This window comes from Branchiostoma lanceolatum, chromosome 2, assembly GCF_035083965.1.
Source record: "Branchiostoma lanceolatum isolate klBraLanc5 chromosome 2, klBraLanc5.hap2, whole genome shotgun sequence".
NCBI classification, from domain to species: domain Eukaryota; kingdom Metazoa; phylum Chordata; class Leptocardii; order Amphioxiformes; family Branchiostomatidae; genus Branchiostoma; species Branchiostoma lanceolatum.
Window position 1 is genome coordinate 8,283,190 of NC_089723.1, and position 20,796 is coordinate 8,303,985.

At 41.3% G+C, this 20,796-nt stretch overlaps 1 protein-coding gene and 1 long non-coding RNA gene across 2 annotated transcripts; one reads left to right on the forward strand and one right to left on the reverse strand.

Moving 5' to 3' along the window:
- Positions 1-1,428: 1,428 nt before the first annotated feature.
- LOC136426803 (death-associated protein kinase 1-like) lies at positions 1,429-8,524 on the reverse strand. The gene is made up of 10 exons (XM_066415525.1): positions 8,157-8,524; positions 7,801-7,899; positions 7,219-7,317; positions 5,302-5,358; positions 4,958-5,089; positions 4,351-4,587; positions 4,170-4,263; positions 3,845-4,011; positions 3,299-3,490; positions 1,429-3,045 (listed from the first exon to the last, which is right to left on the reverse strand). Exons 1-10 carry the CDS (start codon positions 8,286-8,288, stop codon positions 2,041-2,043), a joined length of 2,214 nt encoding a protein of 737 aa, XP_066271622.1. The 5' UTR covers positions 8,289-8,524; the 3' UTR covers positions 1,429-2,040.
- Positions 8,525-10,993: 2,469 nt separating this feature from the next.
- On the forward strand, positions 10,994-12,346 carry LOC136427354 (uncharacterized). Its single transcript, XR_010754405.1, has 3 exons — positions 10,994-11,128; positions 11,655-11,769; positions 11,943-12,346. It is a non-coding gene; the product is annotated as an uncharacterized lncRNA (long non-coding RNA).
- The last annotated feature ends 8,450 nt before the right edge of the window (positions 12,347-20,796 follow it).

Here is a 20,796-nt window from a genome sequence, read left to right on the forward strand (position 1 = left end):
GGGGCCAGGAGGAAGTTCCGTGTGATATCTTAAACGGAAACGTTCACGGACGCTTCAGTGTGACTCACTGTGTAATTGTAGTAGCCCGTCCTTTAAATTTTGGTATAAACCGACGGTATAACCTGACCGTAAACATCCCGGGGACATCTGCGACCCGTCATGTGGACATACAAGTCGAGGATGTTGACGAATACCCTCCTATCTACAACGACACCTGCAAAATGCCAGTGCTACGAAAAGACAGGGCATCTGGGCAGCTAGCTTTCAACATGGCAATGACTGGGGAGTATATGGAAAAAAAAATGAAGGTCTATTCATTCGGAGAGCTAACACCAAAGATTATCCGGAGCTATCGATGAGTACAAATGCCCATTGGTACACCAGCAGTGACTGCCTCGCGGTGGCTATAGTCGGTCTCCTTCATACAAACGACTTGAGAGTTGCCAGCAGTTTGTGGCTTTCATATAATCGTTGTTTTCACCCACTTGACTCTAAGCATTTCTCTGAAATTCAAATCATTAGTGGTGAAGCTAATCCATGTGACTTCTAAAAGGTCTGAATGAAACTTTGGCGCACATTGATAAGTCTTATGTCTGGACTGAAAACAAGTTCAAACTGTTAATTTCTTTCAAAATAAAGTCTACAGAAACGCAGCGCTTCGTCTGCAAACTTCCATAACTTGAAGGAAGACCAGTTACTATGCCAATCAGACTGGATAGAATCACCTTTGATGATGTCTTTGTGAATGGAGCGGAAGTTGAGACCCAGCCTGTCGGGTGTCCACCGAACAAATACGGTTTGACCTGTGATCAGAACTGCACCTGTGAGAACGGCGCCCGCTGCCATGGGTTAAACAGGACATGTAAGTGTGAGCCGGGGTGACAAGGTGTCGTCTGCGACATACCTCACAGTACCGTGGCCGTCATCGCGACCCCTAGCGATTTGAAACTGATTCACATCGAGGGTTTATTGACGTTATACTGCAAGTCTTCCATCTGGCTGTTGAGAAGATGGTTTGGATGTTTCCAAACCGAACAAAAAGAAGACTGTGAGGGGCTCAAAAAGACCAAATCAGGATAGAAATCAAAACTTAACGTCATTTTTCTTGTTAAGATATGGATGATATAATATGTTAGAGGCAACAAAATTTTTGTTTATTTTTTTTACTTTGGCCACTTTTTTCTCATTTTGCTTGGTTTTTACAAACAGCTGCTCTTAATGCATTGTTTTATTTTGTATCATACATTGTTTTATATTGTATCTTGCTTTGAATTGCCTACGTGTTTTATTGTCGTATTCAGTACTAAATAATAGTGTAATTGTAATGTTGAGTGGTCCGCAACATCAGCTTGTTTGCCTGGCGTTCCACTGTGCATTGCGTTGTTGCAATTTCTAATAATAAATATAAAGAATAAAGAAAGAATAAACTTAGCATTTCAACCAGTATTATTGCATCTCTACACTTGAAGGTGTTGCATTTAACGTATTGATAATGGATCTATCTACAATACATTAACCTACATATCAAAATCTTTGTTTTCAATAAACGTATGCGTCTTTATGATAGTGTAATTGGTTACTTGTAAGTTGAATACTACACTGAGCAGTGGCATTGAAACACTTGTTCTAATTGTAACTTTATCAGGATAAAGAACTCTGCATTAATTGATATACGTTTTTTCATAAATCACTATAGTACATCTATGTGTTCGACAATCACTTCTTTCGAGTAAAATTCAGACGCCGTATCATTCTGTCAAATGCATAACAGAGGATTTTTGTGAACAAAATGCTTTGACTTCCTCTCTTACTGAGATTTGATACTGGAGACATTGGATAAAAACAATGTACATATGATGCTTCATAAGTGACATAACATTACAGCCGGAGAACATGGCATATTGTAAAATGGCATATTGTACAATGATGATAATACTTCATGATATTTGGAAGTTATTCTCTCAATTACACAGATAAATATACACTTTGTTATAAGCATTGATTTATCATTAGCAGGTATATTCACAACTTGGAAATGTCTCATTCGAGGGAAAGCATCTCACCCTCAGCCACATTTTCCTCCATCTCCAGCTGTCCCGGGCCGCCGTGCTCATTTCCTTCCAACTGTAGCTGTCCGACTCCTTGCGCGATACTTTGCATGTCGAAGTGAGAACCTTCAGCTGCGTTGATAACAATGTTACCAACGCCATAAACGAAGGTGTGGGGGACTTGGTTTCCCACGGCGCCTTGCTCATCTTCATCGTCGTCTTTTCCACCATACAGGAGGTCATCGATGTCTTCTGAGAAGCCAAGGATGTCGTGATAGACGATGCCGTCCTCTGCTTTGGCCTTGTCGATCTGTTCCATGCTGTAGGAGTAGAATTCCTCTCTATGTTCCCTCAGTGCACGGGCACTGAGCACCCTCACATCTGTAGTTGTGCCTGGGCTGCACTCGTCGAGCACGTTGTTCAGGATGTTCTCCAACTTCTCGAGCATCTCTCGGCACATTAGCTTGTCACCCTGCTCGCTTCTCGCACAGATGTTGACCGCACGGCCGTCTGGGGAGAGCTTAAGGAGACTTTCCACGTTGAAGTCAAAACACTTGGCTCCATCTCTCCATAGCAGCGGGCGATTCTTCAGCTGCCTCATCAGGCGGGTCTGCACACGGGGAAAGAACCCGGAGGAGAACATGTCGGTGGTGTCGACACACTGGACCTGCTTGCCGAAGTACACGGTCTTGGTGGGGTCTGCGGTCGGCTGCCACTTTCCTGGAGGCATGGCTTGTGTCAGCAGCCCGGGGAAGATGAACTCCTGTCCGTTAAAGGAGTGGCAGAGCTGGAACTCTTGCAGCAGGGTGATCAGGAGATCGACATCGGCGACATCTTGGAACACTTTCTTGATCTCCTCCTTCATGACGATGTCCTCGCTTGTTCTCAGATGGATAGGGAAGTTTTCTGGTGCCATCACTTTGCCGAATACATCAGTGCAGAGCCAGTTGGGTGTCAGAATAATAATTGGCTCATCAGTTGAGGAGACAAACAAGATCTGAAATGACAGGAGGGAGAGAGACGCGTTTGGGATAAGTCGTCAACTGATCTAACCTTAATGATATCATAAACATTGTTACTTTGTTTGATAATTGGTTTGGAAAGAACATCCATTGGGTAGAGTGTCATCTAGTTACCTGTCGTTGGGAATGGTAAAAACAAAAATTATTCTTGTTGTTTCGTCTTGTTACATTTTTATTTTTTATTGTCCGGAAAACTGTTTGTGCAATAGTACATGTAAGATTTGTTACCTCTCCAAGGTGATCCAGATACTGCGAAGTCGTTTTTACAAAATCTTCGTTTGCCAGTCGGTCAACCTCCATCACCGCCTCCTTGTACTCTGCCCAACTTAAGACAGGGCACTTCGGGCTACACCTCTCCTTGGCCCATTTGGGTAGGCACTTGATGATCTCAGCACACAACTTGGGTATGGCTCGCTGATGCTGCATAATGAAATTGAACAGTTAAGGTATAGGGTGTCTTAATCGCGCTCCTACTGACCGCCTCCCTATGTAAAGGGCAGCGAGGTATTATATAACACGTGGTAGTTTGGTAGTGACGTATCGGTCGAACAACCGGAATGGAATACATAAAACAATTAAGCAGATATATAGAATAGATGATGTTGAAATTGGGTGCTACAACTGTGGCGGTATGGTTTGCATTATCTTGCATATCTTCAATTTCAAGTAATATGTACGCACACCACCTGTTTAGGTTTTTGTAATGAAGTAAATGTTTATAGACAGATTTTTTTTGCAAAATGATATCTATTTTTTTCTGAAATGACAACTCACTGCTAGAAGCTGGGTCTTTAATAATGATGTCAAGAGGTGTTTGAGACCTCTCATGTCAGTTTGACGAGTCTTTCTGCAGTCAAGCAGGAACACTTCGTCTGAAATGTTCAGATGATCATTGAACTCTGACGTCATCAGCTCAAGGATGGAAGATGCTTTCCCATGTCCTGATGGCAATAAAATAGCACATACTACTTTTGTAAATGAACGGCCAAAATTAGTATGGAATACTAAAATTTCCGAGAGAAAATGTGACTTATAGAACTATTGTCCATAAACGACTGTCGGCTGATATTGACTAAAAGTCGTCGGAATCATAGCATACCTGTTTCAGTCTGGTCCGCGTGACTGGCCACTAGGATGACGTTAGGCTTACTCTTTGTGTTGCAGGACTTGATGAAACACAGCCACCAGTGAACCTGTGAAGAGCAGATGAAATGTTATGCAATACAATTGTGATTTTAACAATATCTTTATATATCATCCATCTTGGTAGATATAATCACCTCTTTCTGTTGTGTTTTGATGTCGTACATGATGTTGTACAGCACGATGAAGATGGTGTTCTCTGCATCCATGAACATGCTGTGGGTTACCGCGTACTCCGCTTGTCCAGCGAAATCCCACACACTGACCTCCCCCACACCGGGAATGTTGGTTGTTCCCACATTCACACCAGGGGTGGGTTCGTGTGGCAGGTTGTCTGGAGTCATTCGATCCCGGAAGAAGGCGGCGAAAGATCCCTGCATGAAAGCATAAAATGTAGCGCATGAAATCTGTCAGCGCTATCGATAGGTAAAGGGCTATGTCAAGAGATACAACTGCATAATGAGGGTGAGTTTTACCTTAGGTGAATTGGTGTAATAAAAGAATGGTCCAGATTCCTATTCAAACAAATATAACTTTTTCACTTGCCCGACGTAAAACAAAGTTGAAACTTGAGCCTCCCAGAATGTAGTGAAGAATTCTGACAATATTCAACAATATTCAACAATCATGTCTTTCTGCAAACAGAAGAACACGTTAATTTGGTCAACCTATTCAAATATTCTCTATTTTAACGACAGATGTCTAATTTTCTTTTAGAGTAGAATTACACTGATAAGATCGTACCGTTTGCAGACTTTCCTTCAGAGTAGATTTTCCAGCTTCCTGAGGTCCACATATGCACAGTTTAAACCTGTCGACTTTTACCCCTCCGGACTGTTTCATCAGTTTGTGGTAGGAAACTTCTTTAGCCAGGTTCTAGACAATTAATGTAAAGAGTCAACGTGTATCATCCCAAAACAAAGCCTTTCTGATATGATCTCCGGGATTCTTTAAGCAAAACCTAAATATGGACCTATTTGTTCATAATCGAGAATCGAAATAGCATTATTGTACTGTCAACATATTTCTTGCGCCCATTTGATACAATTTACGTTTAATGAAAAGAGTAATTAAAACCATTTACTCACCTTTAGGTAACGTCGGCGATCTTGCTCATGTACGAAGTCCAGTGGTGTATACCCTTTCTATGTACGATGAATAGATCGTTACTTTAGACAACGTTTTTGTTTATCTATAGCTTTGTATGTATAGTTTAAATGGAAAGAGGTCAATTTCTGTGTCACAGGGGGAAAAACAGCACGATGAGCTTCTTAACCATCCAAATATATCGCCTGTCACATATATGCTACATTATGATAAAGTGGAAATCAAGTGGCTGTGCTGATTACAGATAACAATAGCTATTCCCAACAAGCATTGTCTAACACTTAATGCTTTGTCTATGTTTTCTTAGTCCACGTGTAATGTTTACCGTGGTCAGCAACGAAAAGAGACTTGTAACGTAAATTTAAACTTTTGAGATAAAAGCATCTACATTAAAGTGGCACTAGAATTTGCCGCTAAAAGCTGAGATATTCCTGAAATCGTCATCTGATCGATATTTACTACTGCTTGTTTTTAACACATTGTGCCATAATTACTAGTATTTCACATTTCTGATGTTCATGGTGAGCTAGCGCAAAACAGTCAACAGAGGGCGTGCTCCTTTCTTGATACCACATGTACAACGAAATGAACATCCACAGGAAGTAAACGAAGATCGAATTCGAAAACAACTGTTACAGCTTCTGTTGAGAACCTTCGGACGCAGAATAGGACATGCATCGATCCTGGGAGTGCTTAAAAAAGGAACATGACTGACAGTTATGTCGCATGTGAAAGGTTTCTAGTTTTCAAGCACTCTTGCATATTGCAATAGTCTGGCACTTTCACTTTGTAAATGAGTGAAGCTGAGTGAACTTTTTTTTAGAACTTTAGAACTTTATTGTAAATCAAAATTGCAGTCCATAGGACTGAATTGCATTGATTTTACATAGTAATAATAGTATACAAACAATTTAATACAGTAGCATATTACAGTTAAAAAACACTATTATTTATCAATTATTCAGATTAAAATTATTTTACAAAAATGACAACGTGGGCATAGAGTATTTGGCGGGCATCACATCATAGATAACAGTGTTCTCGGAATGAAAGAGTTTTTGTGTCTGTTCGTCCTGCTGATTGGTGGTTTCAGCCCCACATGTCGTCGGAGGCTGTAGGTTGTCTCAACTACCGGGGGCAGGAACTGTCTTCAGGGATGTGTGGGGTCGTCCAGGATCCGCCGCAGCTCGCGTACAGAGGCTTCGTGTCGTCTGGATTGTAGGGTGGGGAGTTTGTGGTGTTCAATGCCAATGAGTTTGCAGCAGAGTTTTTGAATTTTCTCTAGCTCACTCGATAGAGTTTTGGGGAGCCCACCCCACACAGGCGATGCATACTCCATAATAGGCCGGATGAATGAGACGTACACATTCAGCAGTAAGTCGGAGGGAAGCCCGGCCCTCTTAGCAAGGCGTAGGTAGTGAATACGTGGTTGTACCTTAGAGATTATGCCTTTAACGTGCTCGTCCCATGAGAGATCGCTGGTAACAGTGACACCCAGAAGCTTGAATTTTGTTACTCTTTCAACTGCATGACCAGCTAACGTGAGTGGTGGGGGATTAACCGGGACTTTTTTGCAACTAATTATCATGTCTTTTGTTTTTTTCGCGTTTGCCTCCATGCTGTACGACGTTGCCCATGATTGTACAGCAGTCATGGACGTCTGCATCAGGCCAGGGAGAGATCCCATCAGACACTCTGTGTTAGTTAAGTCATCAGCGTACTTAACTGGGATGACACTAGGATGGATGTTTTCATCCAGGTTGTTCATGGCAATCACAAATAATGTTGGCGACACTATACCGCCCTGGGGTGTGCCAGCCAGAACAGGCCGAGACACTTCCTCCCCATTTCCAACTTCATCCTATCTACATGAGATACATATGATTGTCTGTACTTACCTTATTCTTAGCCTGCACATCAGCGCCATGTTGAATCAGCATCTCCACGATCTCGGTTTTCCTTCTCATGATGGCCGAATGGAGCGCGGTGTTGCCATTCTGAGTGAACAGACGGAGAAACACATGAGGCTCCAGCTGAGAGCGGATTTCAAGCAGACCCCAGGCACAGCAAGATAAAATTTCCAGTTTCAGAGAAAAACACTTTTATAGCTGACAATCATAATCACAAGAAAACATCATGGCTATCAGTCCAAACTTAAACACGGAACTAGAAAGGCAACATTTTAGAGAAAATGCAGGATATTCCCCTCCCATTACCTACACCTCAAATATGACATCTTTAGCATTTACTGTAAGGGGATTATGAAGTTTCTGCATTAATTATGGGACGGAGGTCTCCATTAGCATACGTTATGTCCAGGTCTAATTTAATCTTCCAAAAGGTACTTACATGTCAAGTATGACATCCGTTGCATGTACCGTAAGGGAAATACAAGTTTTTGCATGAAGTATATATCTTAACCACTATAAATTGCCCCTTAATCCTATCTACATGAGATGTATATGATTGCCTGTACTTACCTCATCCTTAGCCTGCACATCAGCGCCATGTTGAATCAGCATCTCCACGATCTCGGTTTTCCCGTACCTGATGGCCAAATGGAGTGTGGTGTTGCCATACTGAGTGAACAGACGAAGAAACACATGAGGCTCCAGCTGAGAGCGGATTTCAAGCAGACCCCAGGCAGGTCTTCATTATAGCATACGTTATGTCCAGGTCTATTTAACCTTCCAAAAGGTACTTACATGTCAAGTATGACATCCGTAGCGTGTACCGTAAGGGAAATACAAGTTTTTGCATTAATTATATATCTTAATCACTGTAAATTGCCCCTTAATCCTATCTACATGAGATGCATATGATTGTCTGTAGTTACCTTGTCCTTAGCCTGCACATCAGCGCCATGTTCAATCAGCATTTCCACGATCTCGGGTTTCCAGTAACGGTTCCTGATGGCCGAATGGAGTGTGGTGTTGCCATCCTGAGTGAACAGACGGAGAAACAACATGAGGCTCCAGCTGAGAGCGGATTTCAAGCAGACCCCAGGCACAGCAAGGTAAAATTTCCAGTTTCAGAGAAAAACACTTTTATAGCTGACAATCATAATCACGAGAAAACATCATGGCTATCAGTCCAAACTTAAACACGGAACTAGAAAGGCAACATTTTCGAGAAAACGCAAGATATTCCCCTCCCATTACCTACACCTCAAATATGACATCTTTAACATTTACTGTAAGGGGATTATGAATATGTCCAGGTCTATTTAACCTTCCAAAGGTACTTACATGTCAAGTATGACATCCGTAGCATGTACCGCAAGGGAAATACAAGTTTTTGCATGAATTATATATCTTAACCACTATAAATTGCCCCTTAATGCTATTCAAATGAGATGCATATGATTGTCTGTACTTACCATGTCCTTAGCCTCCACATCAGCGCCATTTTGTATCAGACTCTCCACCATCTCAGTGTTCCCCCTCCCGCTTGCCAAATGGAGTGCTGTCTTGCCATACTGAGTGTACAGACGGAGAAACGATAAAGTTGTTGCAAATTGGCAGACCCTCAAACCACCGTATGGGGTCAAAACTGACCCCAGGCGTATATCAAGATGTGCCATTTTGACATTTCGAGTCGAAAACAAAATTCCTTCTATGAGTTTGTTTGTATATATGTCTTATAACTTCTCACAAGTTTTTACCGAGATTGGCTCATTGTTGATTAAGTTATTCTAGAAAGTTAACGCATGGTCCAGTGGGGTCAAAACTGACCCCAGCAAAATCTGCACTCATATTCCCTATTCTTTGATACTTGTCATCCAGTAACATGTATGATAAGGGCTATCATGATCATAGTTACAAAATATGATTTTGTAGAAACGTGAAAAAAACAAATTTTTCAAATGAACGTAAATATTAATGACGTTGCAACGTATTATGACGCCATTTATGTGACTTTATTGACGAAAACAAACAAATTGGGTATTTCCATATATTTCAAAGGTACACGATAAAACTTAAGTAGAAATTATGTATGATAAATCATAATATATCCAAAGACGTTGTAGATGGCAACAGGAACGACGTCAAAATGACGTCAGAAAAATCATATTCATATCAAGTTACACTAGCGAAATCCGCCATCTTGGTTCCGCCATCTTGAATTATTTCAAATGCATTTTTTCATCATATAACCTTATAACACAATAAAAATGGACCAAAGCGTTTATATTAAGATTGTTTCTGTTTGAATAAACATGGTAATGATGACATTTGAGGTTGAAATAGCCCGTTATGGCTAATCTAATTATATCGTCCGCCATCTTTGATTTTGACCGATGACGTAATCAAATATGCATAAATTATGACTTTTAAATCAAAAGAGTGATAGTGAATAACATTGGTTGGTGTTGATATAAGAAAATAAGTGCAGTTTAAAAAGACAGCCCTAGAATTACATTGTAAAATCCAAAATTAGCGACTTTTTCCAAATATGGCTCGAAGAAGGCGGTTGACATAGCACTGCACGAAATGGCCACGTATCCTGACGGATCCGACGTATCCGGAATCGGGCCTCATGGCGTTTCCGAGCGAATCCGGAAAAATCCCAGTTCACTGCTCGGATACTGAAGTGCCCGCAGATCCGATCAATTCCGACGCCGTATTCTTCTGGATTCGTGATGCACCTCGGATACCCGAAGATATTTGCGCGGATCCCTCGTTTTTTGATATTTGGAATGTTCGGATTGTTTGTATGTCGGTAGTTGCTTCGGATCCTGACGAATAAATACACACGGCACGGCATGATCTCATTTCCTGACGAATCCAGCAGATCCGGAATTGCGCATCATAGCAGATACGGAACGTTTCCGATTGGATCCGATACACCTCAGATCAGACAATTCCGGCGCCGTATACGTCTGGATCCTTCATACGTTTCGGGTACAGATACGGAACGTTTCCGAGCAAATTCAGACAATTACCAGGTACACCTCAGATCCGGCAATTCCGACGCCGTATACGTCTGGATCCGTGATGCGCGTCGGATACCTGAGGATATTTGCGCGGATCCTTCGTTTCTAGATATTTGTCAATATGGCAGAGATGTTCGGATTGTTTGTCGGTAGTTGCTTCGGATCCTGACCAACAAATACACACTGCACGGCACGCGGCATGATCTCAGATCCTGACGAATCCAACAGATCCGGAATTGCGCATCATAGCAGATACGGAACGTTTCCGATTGGATCCGATGCACCTCAGATCCGACAATTCCCGCGCCGTATACGTCTGGATCCTTCATATGTTTCGGGTACAGATACGGAACGTTTCCGAGCAAATTCGGACAAATACCAGGAACACCTCAGATCCAGCAATTCTGATGCCGTATACGTCTGGATACGTTTCGGGTACAGATACAATATCTACTCGGATCTTTCATTTTTTTATGTATTTGCCAATATGTTAGAAGTTCAGATTTGCCAATATGTTAGAAGTCATGAGCTGTCTTGGATCCTGACGTGTACGGAACACGGATTCGTGTCGGATATCCAAATTACCCACAAGACACTTCTGGGCGCGACAAACGTTAACGGTTTTCTTTCGGTTAACAGCACAGACAAGAACGGCGTTTCATCACCTTTTGTGCTTAACATGGCATCGCCAGAGTCTACCATGGTCGACCAGTGATTTTTGAGTGACTCGAGAGTCGAAGGGAATTCGGTGTAAACTCAAACCCACGGAATTGCGACGTTGTCTTCTTCGTGCATGCAATATTCGTCGCCCCCCTCCCCCCTTGTAAACGCTGGTAGGGAGTTGATTCATCATTTTGAGGGACTGCCCTTTGGTAAGTACAAATTGAAAAATTCCCGTTTCTAACTAGTTTTGACGTCAGTTATCCTCCTATTGTGGCTTGACATATCATCGCATTCGCATGACCATAAGAATTCTCCAGCCGACCTGCCCTTTTACGGCGTTAGGATCTAGGAAATTTAAAATTTCAATTTGTTCATTCTTGCCAATGGTCAGCAGACATGTGTGTCTGGTTAACGTTTCAGATACAAAATAGCAAGCAGTGGAGGGAAAGATAATTAAAGATATGGAAGGGAAGAAAATGTCATAAGTATTTGTCCCACAAAGATCCCACAGTTTGTGGATAGTGAACTAGAACTTATAAGGAGGCAGTAGTGTGCCTCAGTGATTATTTCATTCAGTTATAGCTGTGCATGTTTGATCAATATCATATCCAAGTTATAGATGTAAGTTTTACGTAGTCAATTCAACGATGCCCAGATTCATTTTTTTACACATGCGAGTATGTGATATGTTTAATATTTGTCATTGTTTCCATTTATATATATATATATATCCAGTACAGCATCGGCAGATACTTCCTTCACAAATGCAGCACATATTGTGAGGACCTTGGCTGGGAACAAAGCAATCAACTGTCAGATGCTCAGCTGCTGAGTACCTCAGGCTCCTTTGGTAAGTCCATCATCGGTACACTTCAATGTTAGCTGAGAGAGGCATGATGGATATCCATTGTCCCGTGTTTTTTGTAGCTGCTGTGATGAAACGAAGCCCATGTCAAAATCATGTGACATGTTCCTTAAATACGTGAATTGATATTTATTGTTTCTTTTGGTTTTATCATATAGGAACTGGTTCATCACAAGATGGACTCCAAGCTGAGTCCAACATGCAGATACAGAAGAAATCAGCCTTGCCTGTCCCTTACCAAGAATGCATGGAAGAAGTGAACTCAGATGTAGTCAGAGAATGGGGAGAGGACGATTATACACATGCAGTTCCACGGCATATGCTACTTACGTTTAAAATGTGGCGTGTCATCATGGGAGTTCTTCAGACAGTATAATGTTACTTTCTATTTTCAACCTCTGTATTTGAAATAATTGTATCTGATGGCTTTTAGACTAAGAGCTGGCCACAAATAAGGCTTTTATTACTTTAGTGGAATATTTAGAACATGTAGATAATTTTGGTCCAAGGGCACTATACAGTAGTAAATATTACCACAATGTTGTGATGGTGTTACTTGTAATACATTTCATAATTTTTCAGAACATTGTGCTTGCATTGTATTGATTGTATTGAATTTGATAGTTTTTGAACTTAGAAATACATTATGTTGAGATATGAAATGATACATATGTTACATACAGGCTTTCCCAAACTTCCTGTCATTCAAAATGATGTTTTGGGTATAGTTAAATTAGGAATGCAAGCACATAGTCGGATCCGTTACGGATTCGTTGTTGGGTCCACCTGTATCCGTCAGTATTCACCATTTTCTTCAAAATACAGAAAAATCCCTGTACGCATCCGTCAGGATCTGTGGCATTTCCGTACAGTGTACGGCTCCGTATTCGTCGAAAATCCCTTACTTTCGGATTATTCAGGAAATATTCCATATACCGGTGCGGAAATAGTCGGATACGTTACACGAATCCGCATGTATCCGTCAGTATCCGCCAAAAATACAGAAAAATTCCTGTTCGTATCCGTCAGGATCGGTGGCATTTCCGTACAGTGTACGGCTCCGTATTCGTCGAAAATCCCTTACTTTCGGATTCTTCAGGAAATATTCCATATACCGGTCCGGAAATAGTCGGATACGTTACACGAATCCGCATGTATCCGTCAGTATCCGCCAAAAATACAGAAAAATTCCTGTTCGTATCCGTCAGGATCGGTGGCATTTCCGTACAGTGTACGGCTCCGTATTCGTCGAAAATCCCTTACTTTCGGATTCTTCAGGAAATATTCCATATACCGGTGCGGAAATAGTCGGATACCTTACACGAATCCGCATGTATCCGTCAGTATCCGTCAGTATCCGACAAAAATACAGAAAAATCCCGGTACGTATACGCCGGGAAACGAGGCCATTTCGTGCAGTGTAGCAACATGAAAACCTTGATTAGTTATTTCATTCATTTAAAATTGTTGCCAACAAAATTTTAGCAAAGGTGACCAAGTTTGGTTGTTCTAGAGTAAGACATTCAGATGCTATATGACATCAAGTGTTGGCGCAGGCCTCAAAAGAGCCCACTTTTCTGAATAGCGTTAGTTGCAAAAGACGATGTTCCCTATTTTTGCATAAATTATCATAATGAACAGAAATTATTCATACCTATTCATGTCAAACTGTCCCTTATATATTACTTAAACTTCACATATATACAAGCCACAAAAATAGTCACCAATAAAGCTATATTTGTAGAAAACATTGTGGGGTCAGTTTTGACCCCATACGGTAAGATTAGTCGTAAAAAAGCTACGATGGTTTGAGGGTTAAGAGACCTTTGATATTTTCATTTCAGTAGGAAAATATTTTTACAGTTGACCTTTATACATCGTGAGAAAATGTTCTTAAAAACATTATGGCTATTAATCAGCGTAAAACGTAATCTTAAACAGGAAATTTCTTTTAAATTGTTACTTGATAAATTGTCATAATTTTTGACTGGACGACGCAACTACTGCAGATGTCTTTATACAAGGAATGTTGTTGAAAGGAATGTCAACATTACATGTACTGTGTTTAGTTTACTGTGCTATAAATTGTGAAAGCACACCGGCTTACATGTTGTTCATGATCGTAAATTGAGTGGAAGATTGAAGTGTTGTATGCATGCCACCTTCTCATCACGACATCTGTACTGCAATCAAGGTTTATTACTACGTCACGGACGTCCCGATCTATCAGGATCGGTTAGACAAAATACCCAAATCTCGGGACATAATGGACCGATCCAGCTCGAACACCATAAGCCCCGCCCCTTGTTCTATTTCGAATAGTCCATCAAAAACAGCCATTGACGGACAAAAATGGCCCCGCGCGCTTGGTTGTCGAATATGCAAACTATCTTTTTTGGCGCCGAAACCCTTTCAGAGCGGACCAAATGAAAAATTGTATGCCCTCTTTGTGGACGGATGTATCCACCGAGTAGGGTTGTTTGAGGAGGGGGAAAATGTACTTCCGGTGAGGGCGTTATGTTTTCGGTCAATGCGGAAGCGGGTTGCGTCGCATAGCATTACCTTGTTGGTGACCATCAGTGCCCGATTTTTGACAAGCAGCCGATGCACGTGTAAAACAGGGCACGTATATCTGTGACAGGGTTCCCACTGTGATGCATGAATTGCAGCTGCATGTCCTTTAGTAATTAACCATCAAAATGTAATTCTTTTACTTACCATGTCGCTTTCATATTAATCTGTTTCATATACAAGTACAGAAGAGGCGGAACTCTGTACTAGTGGACTTTGTAGTAGTTGGCAATGTGTTTCAAGCTTCCTCCTCATGAGTGCCCGAGCTATTTCCTTTTTCATTTCGTTTTTTTTCCCCGAGCTTACTTGCAGCCAATGCAGTGGAAAACCTGTGACAGATGTACATACCCTGCGTAAAACGTGCCATTTCTGTCCAACTAGCGCTGTTCTTGACGGAGGTATTCCAAATAGAATAGGGGGTTCTATATGTTCGATATGGTGTTCGACTGGAACGGTCCGATGGACGAATAATTTCTGTATTTACGATGTTTCTCGCCGTCACATCAGCCCCTCGTTGGATTAGCAGCTTCACCATCTCAGTGTTCCCGTTTATGCTGGCCACATGGAGTGCGGTCCGGCCAACCTGAGTAAACAGACGGAGAAACAAATGAGGTTTCGGCTGAGAGGGGAGTTCAAGCAAACCCCAGGTACAACAAGATAGAATTTCCAGTTTAAGAGACAAGCGCTTTTACAGGTGACAATCATAATCATGAGTACATTTCACTTGTAAGAAAGCATTATGGCTATATATCTATCACTGAAACTTTCGCACGAAATTATTTAATCACTTACATATGTTGTATTGTCATAATTTTCAACCGAACGACGTGACTGCTACAGATATCTCTACAAGGAATGTTGTTGTAAGGAATGTCAACATCACATGTAGTGTGTTAACGTTACTGTTCTTTGAATTGTGAAAGTCCATCAACTTGCATGTTGTTCTTTATCGGAGATTGAATAAGAGGTTTTGACGTGAAAGATTAAAGCGTACGCGTCGTTTAGATGCCAGCTTCTCAACATGACACTCGCAAGCAAGGTTTATTACTACGTTATGAACGTCACGATTTATCATGATCTGTTGGACGAAATGCTCACTGGTGATCTCTGTACGTAATTAAGTACCTACCTTGTCCTTCGAATTCACATCAGCGCCATGTTGGATCAGGAGCTCTACCATCTCAATGTTCCTGTTTTCACTGGCCACATGGAGTGCGGTCCCGGAAAACTGAGTGAACAGACGGAGAACAAATAAGACTTCAGCTGAAATGGGAGTTAAAGCACACCTCTGAGTCAGCAAAAATCTAATCTAGATGCACAAGATAATACACAAATCTTTCAAATCACAAATCTAATATTTACCTTTAGGGCCACTGACATTTTTGCTAGGTACATTGCTTTTGAATTTAATTGAGAATTTCGTTATCAATTGTCACCAAGATATAGCCGGGTCTTTACTACGTTTGCTGTGTTAAGGTTTCTGCCCTTCTTTCCTACGTACGCACATACATGGTTACTGCAATCTCATACCAAATGCAAAACGTACCTCAATGGAAACCATAAGTTACAGATTTGGAAACACTTTCTTGTCAACATGCCCATTGGACGTACCGGACTCGGACAACTTTAAGACAACATCACCGATAGCCATGGAGGGATGTTATGGTTACGATGAATCGACATAAATAAATTGCGAGCATTGCATGACAAAGCCTATCTTTTAAAACCAAAACGTTCATTAGTCAAGTTAACGTAGTGGTACTCATTACCATACACTTTATGCCATGTCCACATGTCAATGTGTATCATGCAAAAATTCTCCATCATACAAATCAATTCAATATATTTGCCGCCAGCGAAACAACAGAATAAACTCTTTAGGCTATAAAAATAATTTAGCTGAGGTATGCATGACGTATTTCATATTTAATCTAACACGGCGTATCAATATTATTCAGGTCAAGCACTAGAGGGAGAAAGGCTCAAGTGGACGATAATGGGTACCGAAAGCACAATTATCTAATAATAATTATCTGATTAAACGACAACCTACTAATCATGGACACCCTGTTAAGCAAATACCTTTCCGAAAACAAACGTCTTTACTCATGTTTTGTCGACTTAAAAAAAGCTTTTGACTCCGTTTGGAGAGAAGGACTTCGCTACAAACTTCTGAATTCAGGGATAGGGGGGAATTTTTATAAGCTTATCAAATGTATGTACAACAAACCTCAGACGTGTGTAAAAACCTCGTCCGGTCTAACGCCACCGTTTGTAACCAAAAAAGGCGTTAGACAGGGCTGCAATTTAAGCCCTACATTGTTTAGTTTATTTATAAATGACCTTGTACACGTGCTCGACAATTCTGAATGTACACCACCATCTCTACATAATTTATTCGTATCGTGCTTGTTATATGCAGACGATATTGTAATCTTTTCCGAAACGGATGAAGGTTTGCAATGCGCTATCAATAGATTAAACGCCTTTTGTACAAAATGGAAACTCCAAGTTAATCTAAAGAAAACAAAAGTTATTATCTTCAACAAATCTGGCCGGTCCCTCACAAAACATGTATTCTTATTCGGACAACACACATTGGACATAGCTCCCTCCTACTGCTACCTTGGCTTGACCTTGGCCTGAAATCTCTCACTCGTTCATCTGTTTCCCCAAAGTGTTTACTAAAAATATTTGATTCTTGTATCAAGCCAATTCTTTTGTATGGATGCGAAATTTGGGGCACTGATTCCATAAATGACAGCTCTCCAATCGAAATTTCGCAACAACGATTCTGCAAAAATATACTTGGGGTTTTCAGAAACTGTTAGTAATTTAGCCTCTAGAGCAGAACTTGGTAGATTCCCTCTAGACTTAGATATATCTGTACGTGTGATTCATTATTGGCTGCGCTTGTTACAGATGGATAATGAGAGACACCCATTACAAGTTGACGCTCTCTTGTTCCAACGTAACTCTATTACAACTAGTCGTAGAAAAACCCTGTTACAACGTGTAAAAGAAATTTTAGACCATAGTGGATACTCCTATCTGTTCCATTCTTGCAGTTCATCCAGCGATATCAAGTCAGTATGTACTATGTTAAGGTCCAGAATTACCAATACGTATATTCAAACTTTCTGTCACAATTTGAGTATTGATACTGGCAAGCTAAGGTTTTATAAGACATGCAAAACAACTTATACCATGGAAACATATTTAGAATTAGATAACTTCGATTTACGCTCTGCAATTAGCAAAATTAGAATTAGTGCCCACCCCCTTGAAATTGAGAAAGGGCGGTACAAGAACTTACCTGTGTGCCAAAGAACTTGTAAATACTGTATGTCAAACAAGGTGGAAGACGAAATACATTTTATGTCAAGTTGTCCATTCTACGACAACGAAAGAAATGAGCTGTTTAAAGAGGCCACCATATTTCATCCTAATTTCTCCACGTTTTCAGACGAAAAGAAAACTACTCTCCTCTTAACATCACAAAACCCACATATCACAGAAAAAGTGGGATCATTCGTCTTCTACAGTCTCGGAAAAAGAAGTCGAACTCAATAAGTTAGAACTTTGTGGCAGTAGTTAAGACTAGAGTAGACATTTGTTATACTGTTCATTATTGTCTGTCCGTCCACTCCGTGTTACATGTACATGTACTTGCAATAAGCCTACGGGCAGGAATTTGCAATAAACTTTTCTTTCATTCAATATCATAGACACCAGTATAGATATATGTTCTTCCACGACGTTAAACAGGCATTATGATATCATGTTACAGACAACAGGCCATGCATTGTTCTTCTTGAGAAGAGCTGACATTTCTTACCATAGATTACACAATTGGTTCTGTCCGCGTTTTTTTTAAAGATAGATAATAACGTCTTGAATAAATCGGACGATAATGGGTACCGCTACGTTACCGTAAAGTCCTGGAAACTCTGATTGACGTCCACCCCTGCCTGAAGACCCCTCCTCACGGTCTGCACGTTTCCCCTCTCCACAGCCCACCGAAACTCGTCCTCGTCCATGGCAGGTCGTTACTCCTGACTGCAGTGCATGTTATATATGACCGGAGAGAAAGCGTTATGTGCACTTTGATCAGTCTGAGTTTCTACAGAGCGTCTGGTTGGTAACGGGCCATTGGCAAAAACTCAATAGGTACCGGCCATGCATTTCCTTACTTGTACGCTCGTCAAACAAGAATCTCTGTCCCGAAAGGGGCCATTTATAACGTTGTTACTAGATGCACGTTCACATTTGTCGTACGACCAAAATGTATTCTGTAACGGGATTCACAGCTAGGCTATGATAGAAACAGGCAGTCGATGATGATCCACGGCAACCCTTACCGTTACCTGAATTTTCACACGACGGATTGTTTCAAATTGCCCTCACTTTGCTGCTGTAAACATATGGCGCGACGAAGATGACCGGGCCATAACAATTCAAACACAATTGGTATACACTTTAATGAAATACCTTTATTGTACATTCATGCCCCGAGGGGCTAGATACAGGCCGTCTAACTTAACGCATGGAACATACAAGGACATAAATACAACAATACAAGCTGTATATTATTATTGTATAATTGGTATACAAGCACATTGGACTGCACAATTTACAACAAGTGAGGAAAAGTGTTTTCTGTGGTAGCTTATGACGTTACTACTTAGATACTGACTTTTGAATGGGTTCCAAGTGTACATGAGACGTGTCTATATTTGTACCAATGTTGCACAAAGTATCTTGACAATTATCCCTAGAAAACAGTCCACGCATCTCTAACAATAGACGCAATAAAACTCACCCGTACTTAAGCCTGTATGTGTCCTCTACCTGACGTTCTACATGACGAGTTCTGACACCTAGTCAGGTACGACCTCCCCCAAAATGGCGGTCAGGCACGGGTACACGAGACAAGTTTTACTTTTTAGTTAATGATCAACCAACGGCAGTGTCAACTGGGGGCGACAGGTGAGAGTTCACTTCGGAGTTTCTCGGCATCGGGTCTGAGCTAGTCCGCTGTAAACAAATAATGATTGTGGTGATTTTTAGGGTCCAGCTTTCAGATTAAATTCCCTTTGATCTACTGCAGAGTATCGCGGGATCAACACATTGGTGTGGTGGACGAAATAGCCAGTACTAAGCTATGTGCAGGCTGCAATCGGCCTTGGATTTAAAGGAGCATTCCAATCCAGAAAAGGATATTATTTTCTGATAGATTATATTTCCGGGATTCAACTACACCCGACTTTTGGCTAAATTACCTCAGCTGTCTTTTCGACAATAACAGTTTTCTAAATCCATGTACCCCCATACGGACCCCCTTCTAATGAGCTTGCATGGCCAACTTCGGGCACAATTTCTCGCCAACGGTAGACCATGGGCGACAGGCCATCGAGTGTTTGTTGATATCGCTGTTGTTTTGTGCACTTAACACACTGAATCAAGTGATAAACACACACTGGGTACTCAATCTGCAGAATCATACACTAAACACGCACTGGGTACTCAGACCGTAGAATCATGCATTGTATCCGTAACAATTGTCGCGCAATAAAGTTCTTCTTCTTCTTTAAGATGATAAGTATCTAATCATGCACATCATCACTCAAGCTATCTGCTTACCAAAATTTATGACCATCCATCAAGCCCTTCTTGAGTTATTCCTTTTCAAAGTCTAAAGCAAAAGCCGCTAGGGGGGCAAAACCTATACCACTTACTCTCTGTCCAAAGATCTATCTGCCACTGAAAAATCAATTCAATAGCATGTTTATACCACAGGATATCAAAACAGGAAGTTCCGCTGCAGTACCGTAACAAGCTGCTAGGGGACCCAAAATCTAATCATTTCCAAATCTCATCAAGACCTACCCACCTACTAAATATCAAGACAATCCACCTAAGCCTTCTCGAGTTATGCTGGTCGTTACAAACAAACAAACGCTACCCTATGCATAACCTTCTCGGCGAAGGTAAAAATAAACACGCACTGGGTACTCAGTCCGCTGCGTCGCTCATGTCAGAGGGGTATTTCGCGCAAATGCCGAAAGGAATAGTGCAGGTTTCGCAATTTGGGCTAACACTAGAATGTTTTAGTGTATGATTCTGCGGCTTGAGTACCCAGTACGTATGGGAGGCCTGGATGAGCATCGGTTCCAGATGGTTGAGCTGGGGAAGCCTGGGGTCCGGATGGTACGACTGCTGTAGCCTGGGGTCCGGATAACTTGAGTGATAGAGTCTTGGGTCCGGATTACTGGTGGGTACCGGTACCCTGTACCGGTACAAAACCGGTATTTCTTAATGGACCGGTCCAAAAAAACCGGTCCGTAAAAAAAACAGTGGACCGGCCTATGGACCGATTAGAAAATTCATAGTACCAGGCTACCAGCAGGCCACATATTAACTGGTCTAAGAAAATATAAA

Coding starts and splice junctions, on each gene's coding strand:
- LOC136426803 (XM_066415525.1), bottom strand. CDS start 8,288: ATGTTGTTTCTCCGTCTGTTCACTCAGGATGGCAACACCACACTCCAT. Junction 4,264..4,350: donor TCAAAACACAACAGAAAGAG/GTGATTATATCT, acceptor TGCTCTTCACAG/GTTCACTGGTGGCTGTGTTT. Junction 3,491..3,844: donor TAAAGACCCAGCTTCTAGCA/GTGAGTTGTCAT, acceptor TTCATTATGCAG/CATCAGCGAGCCATACCCAA.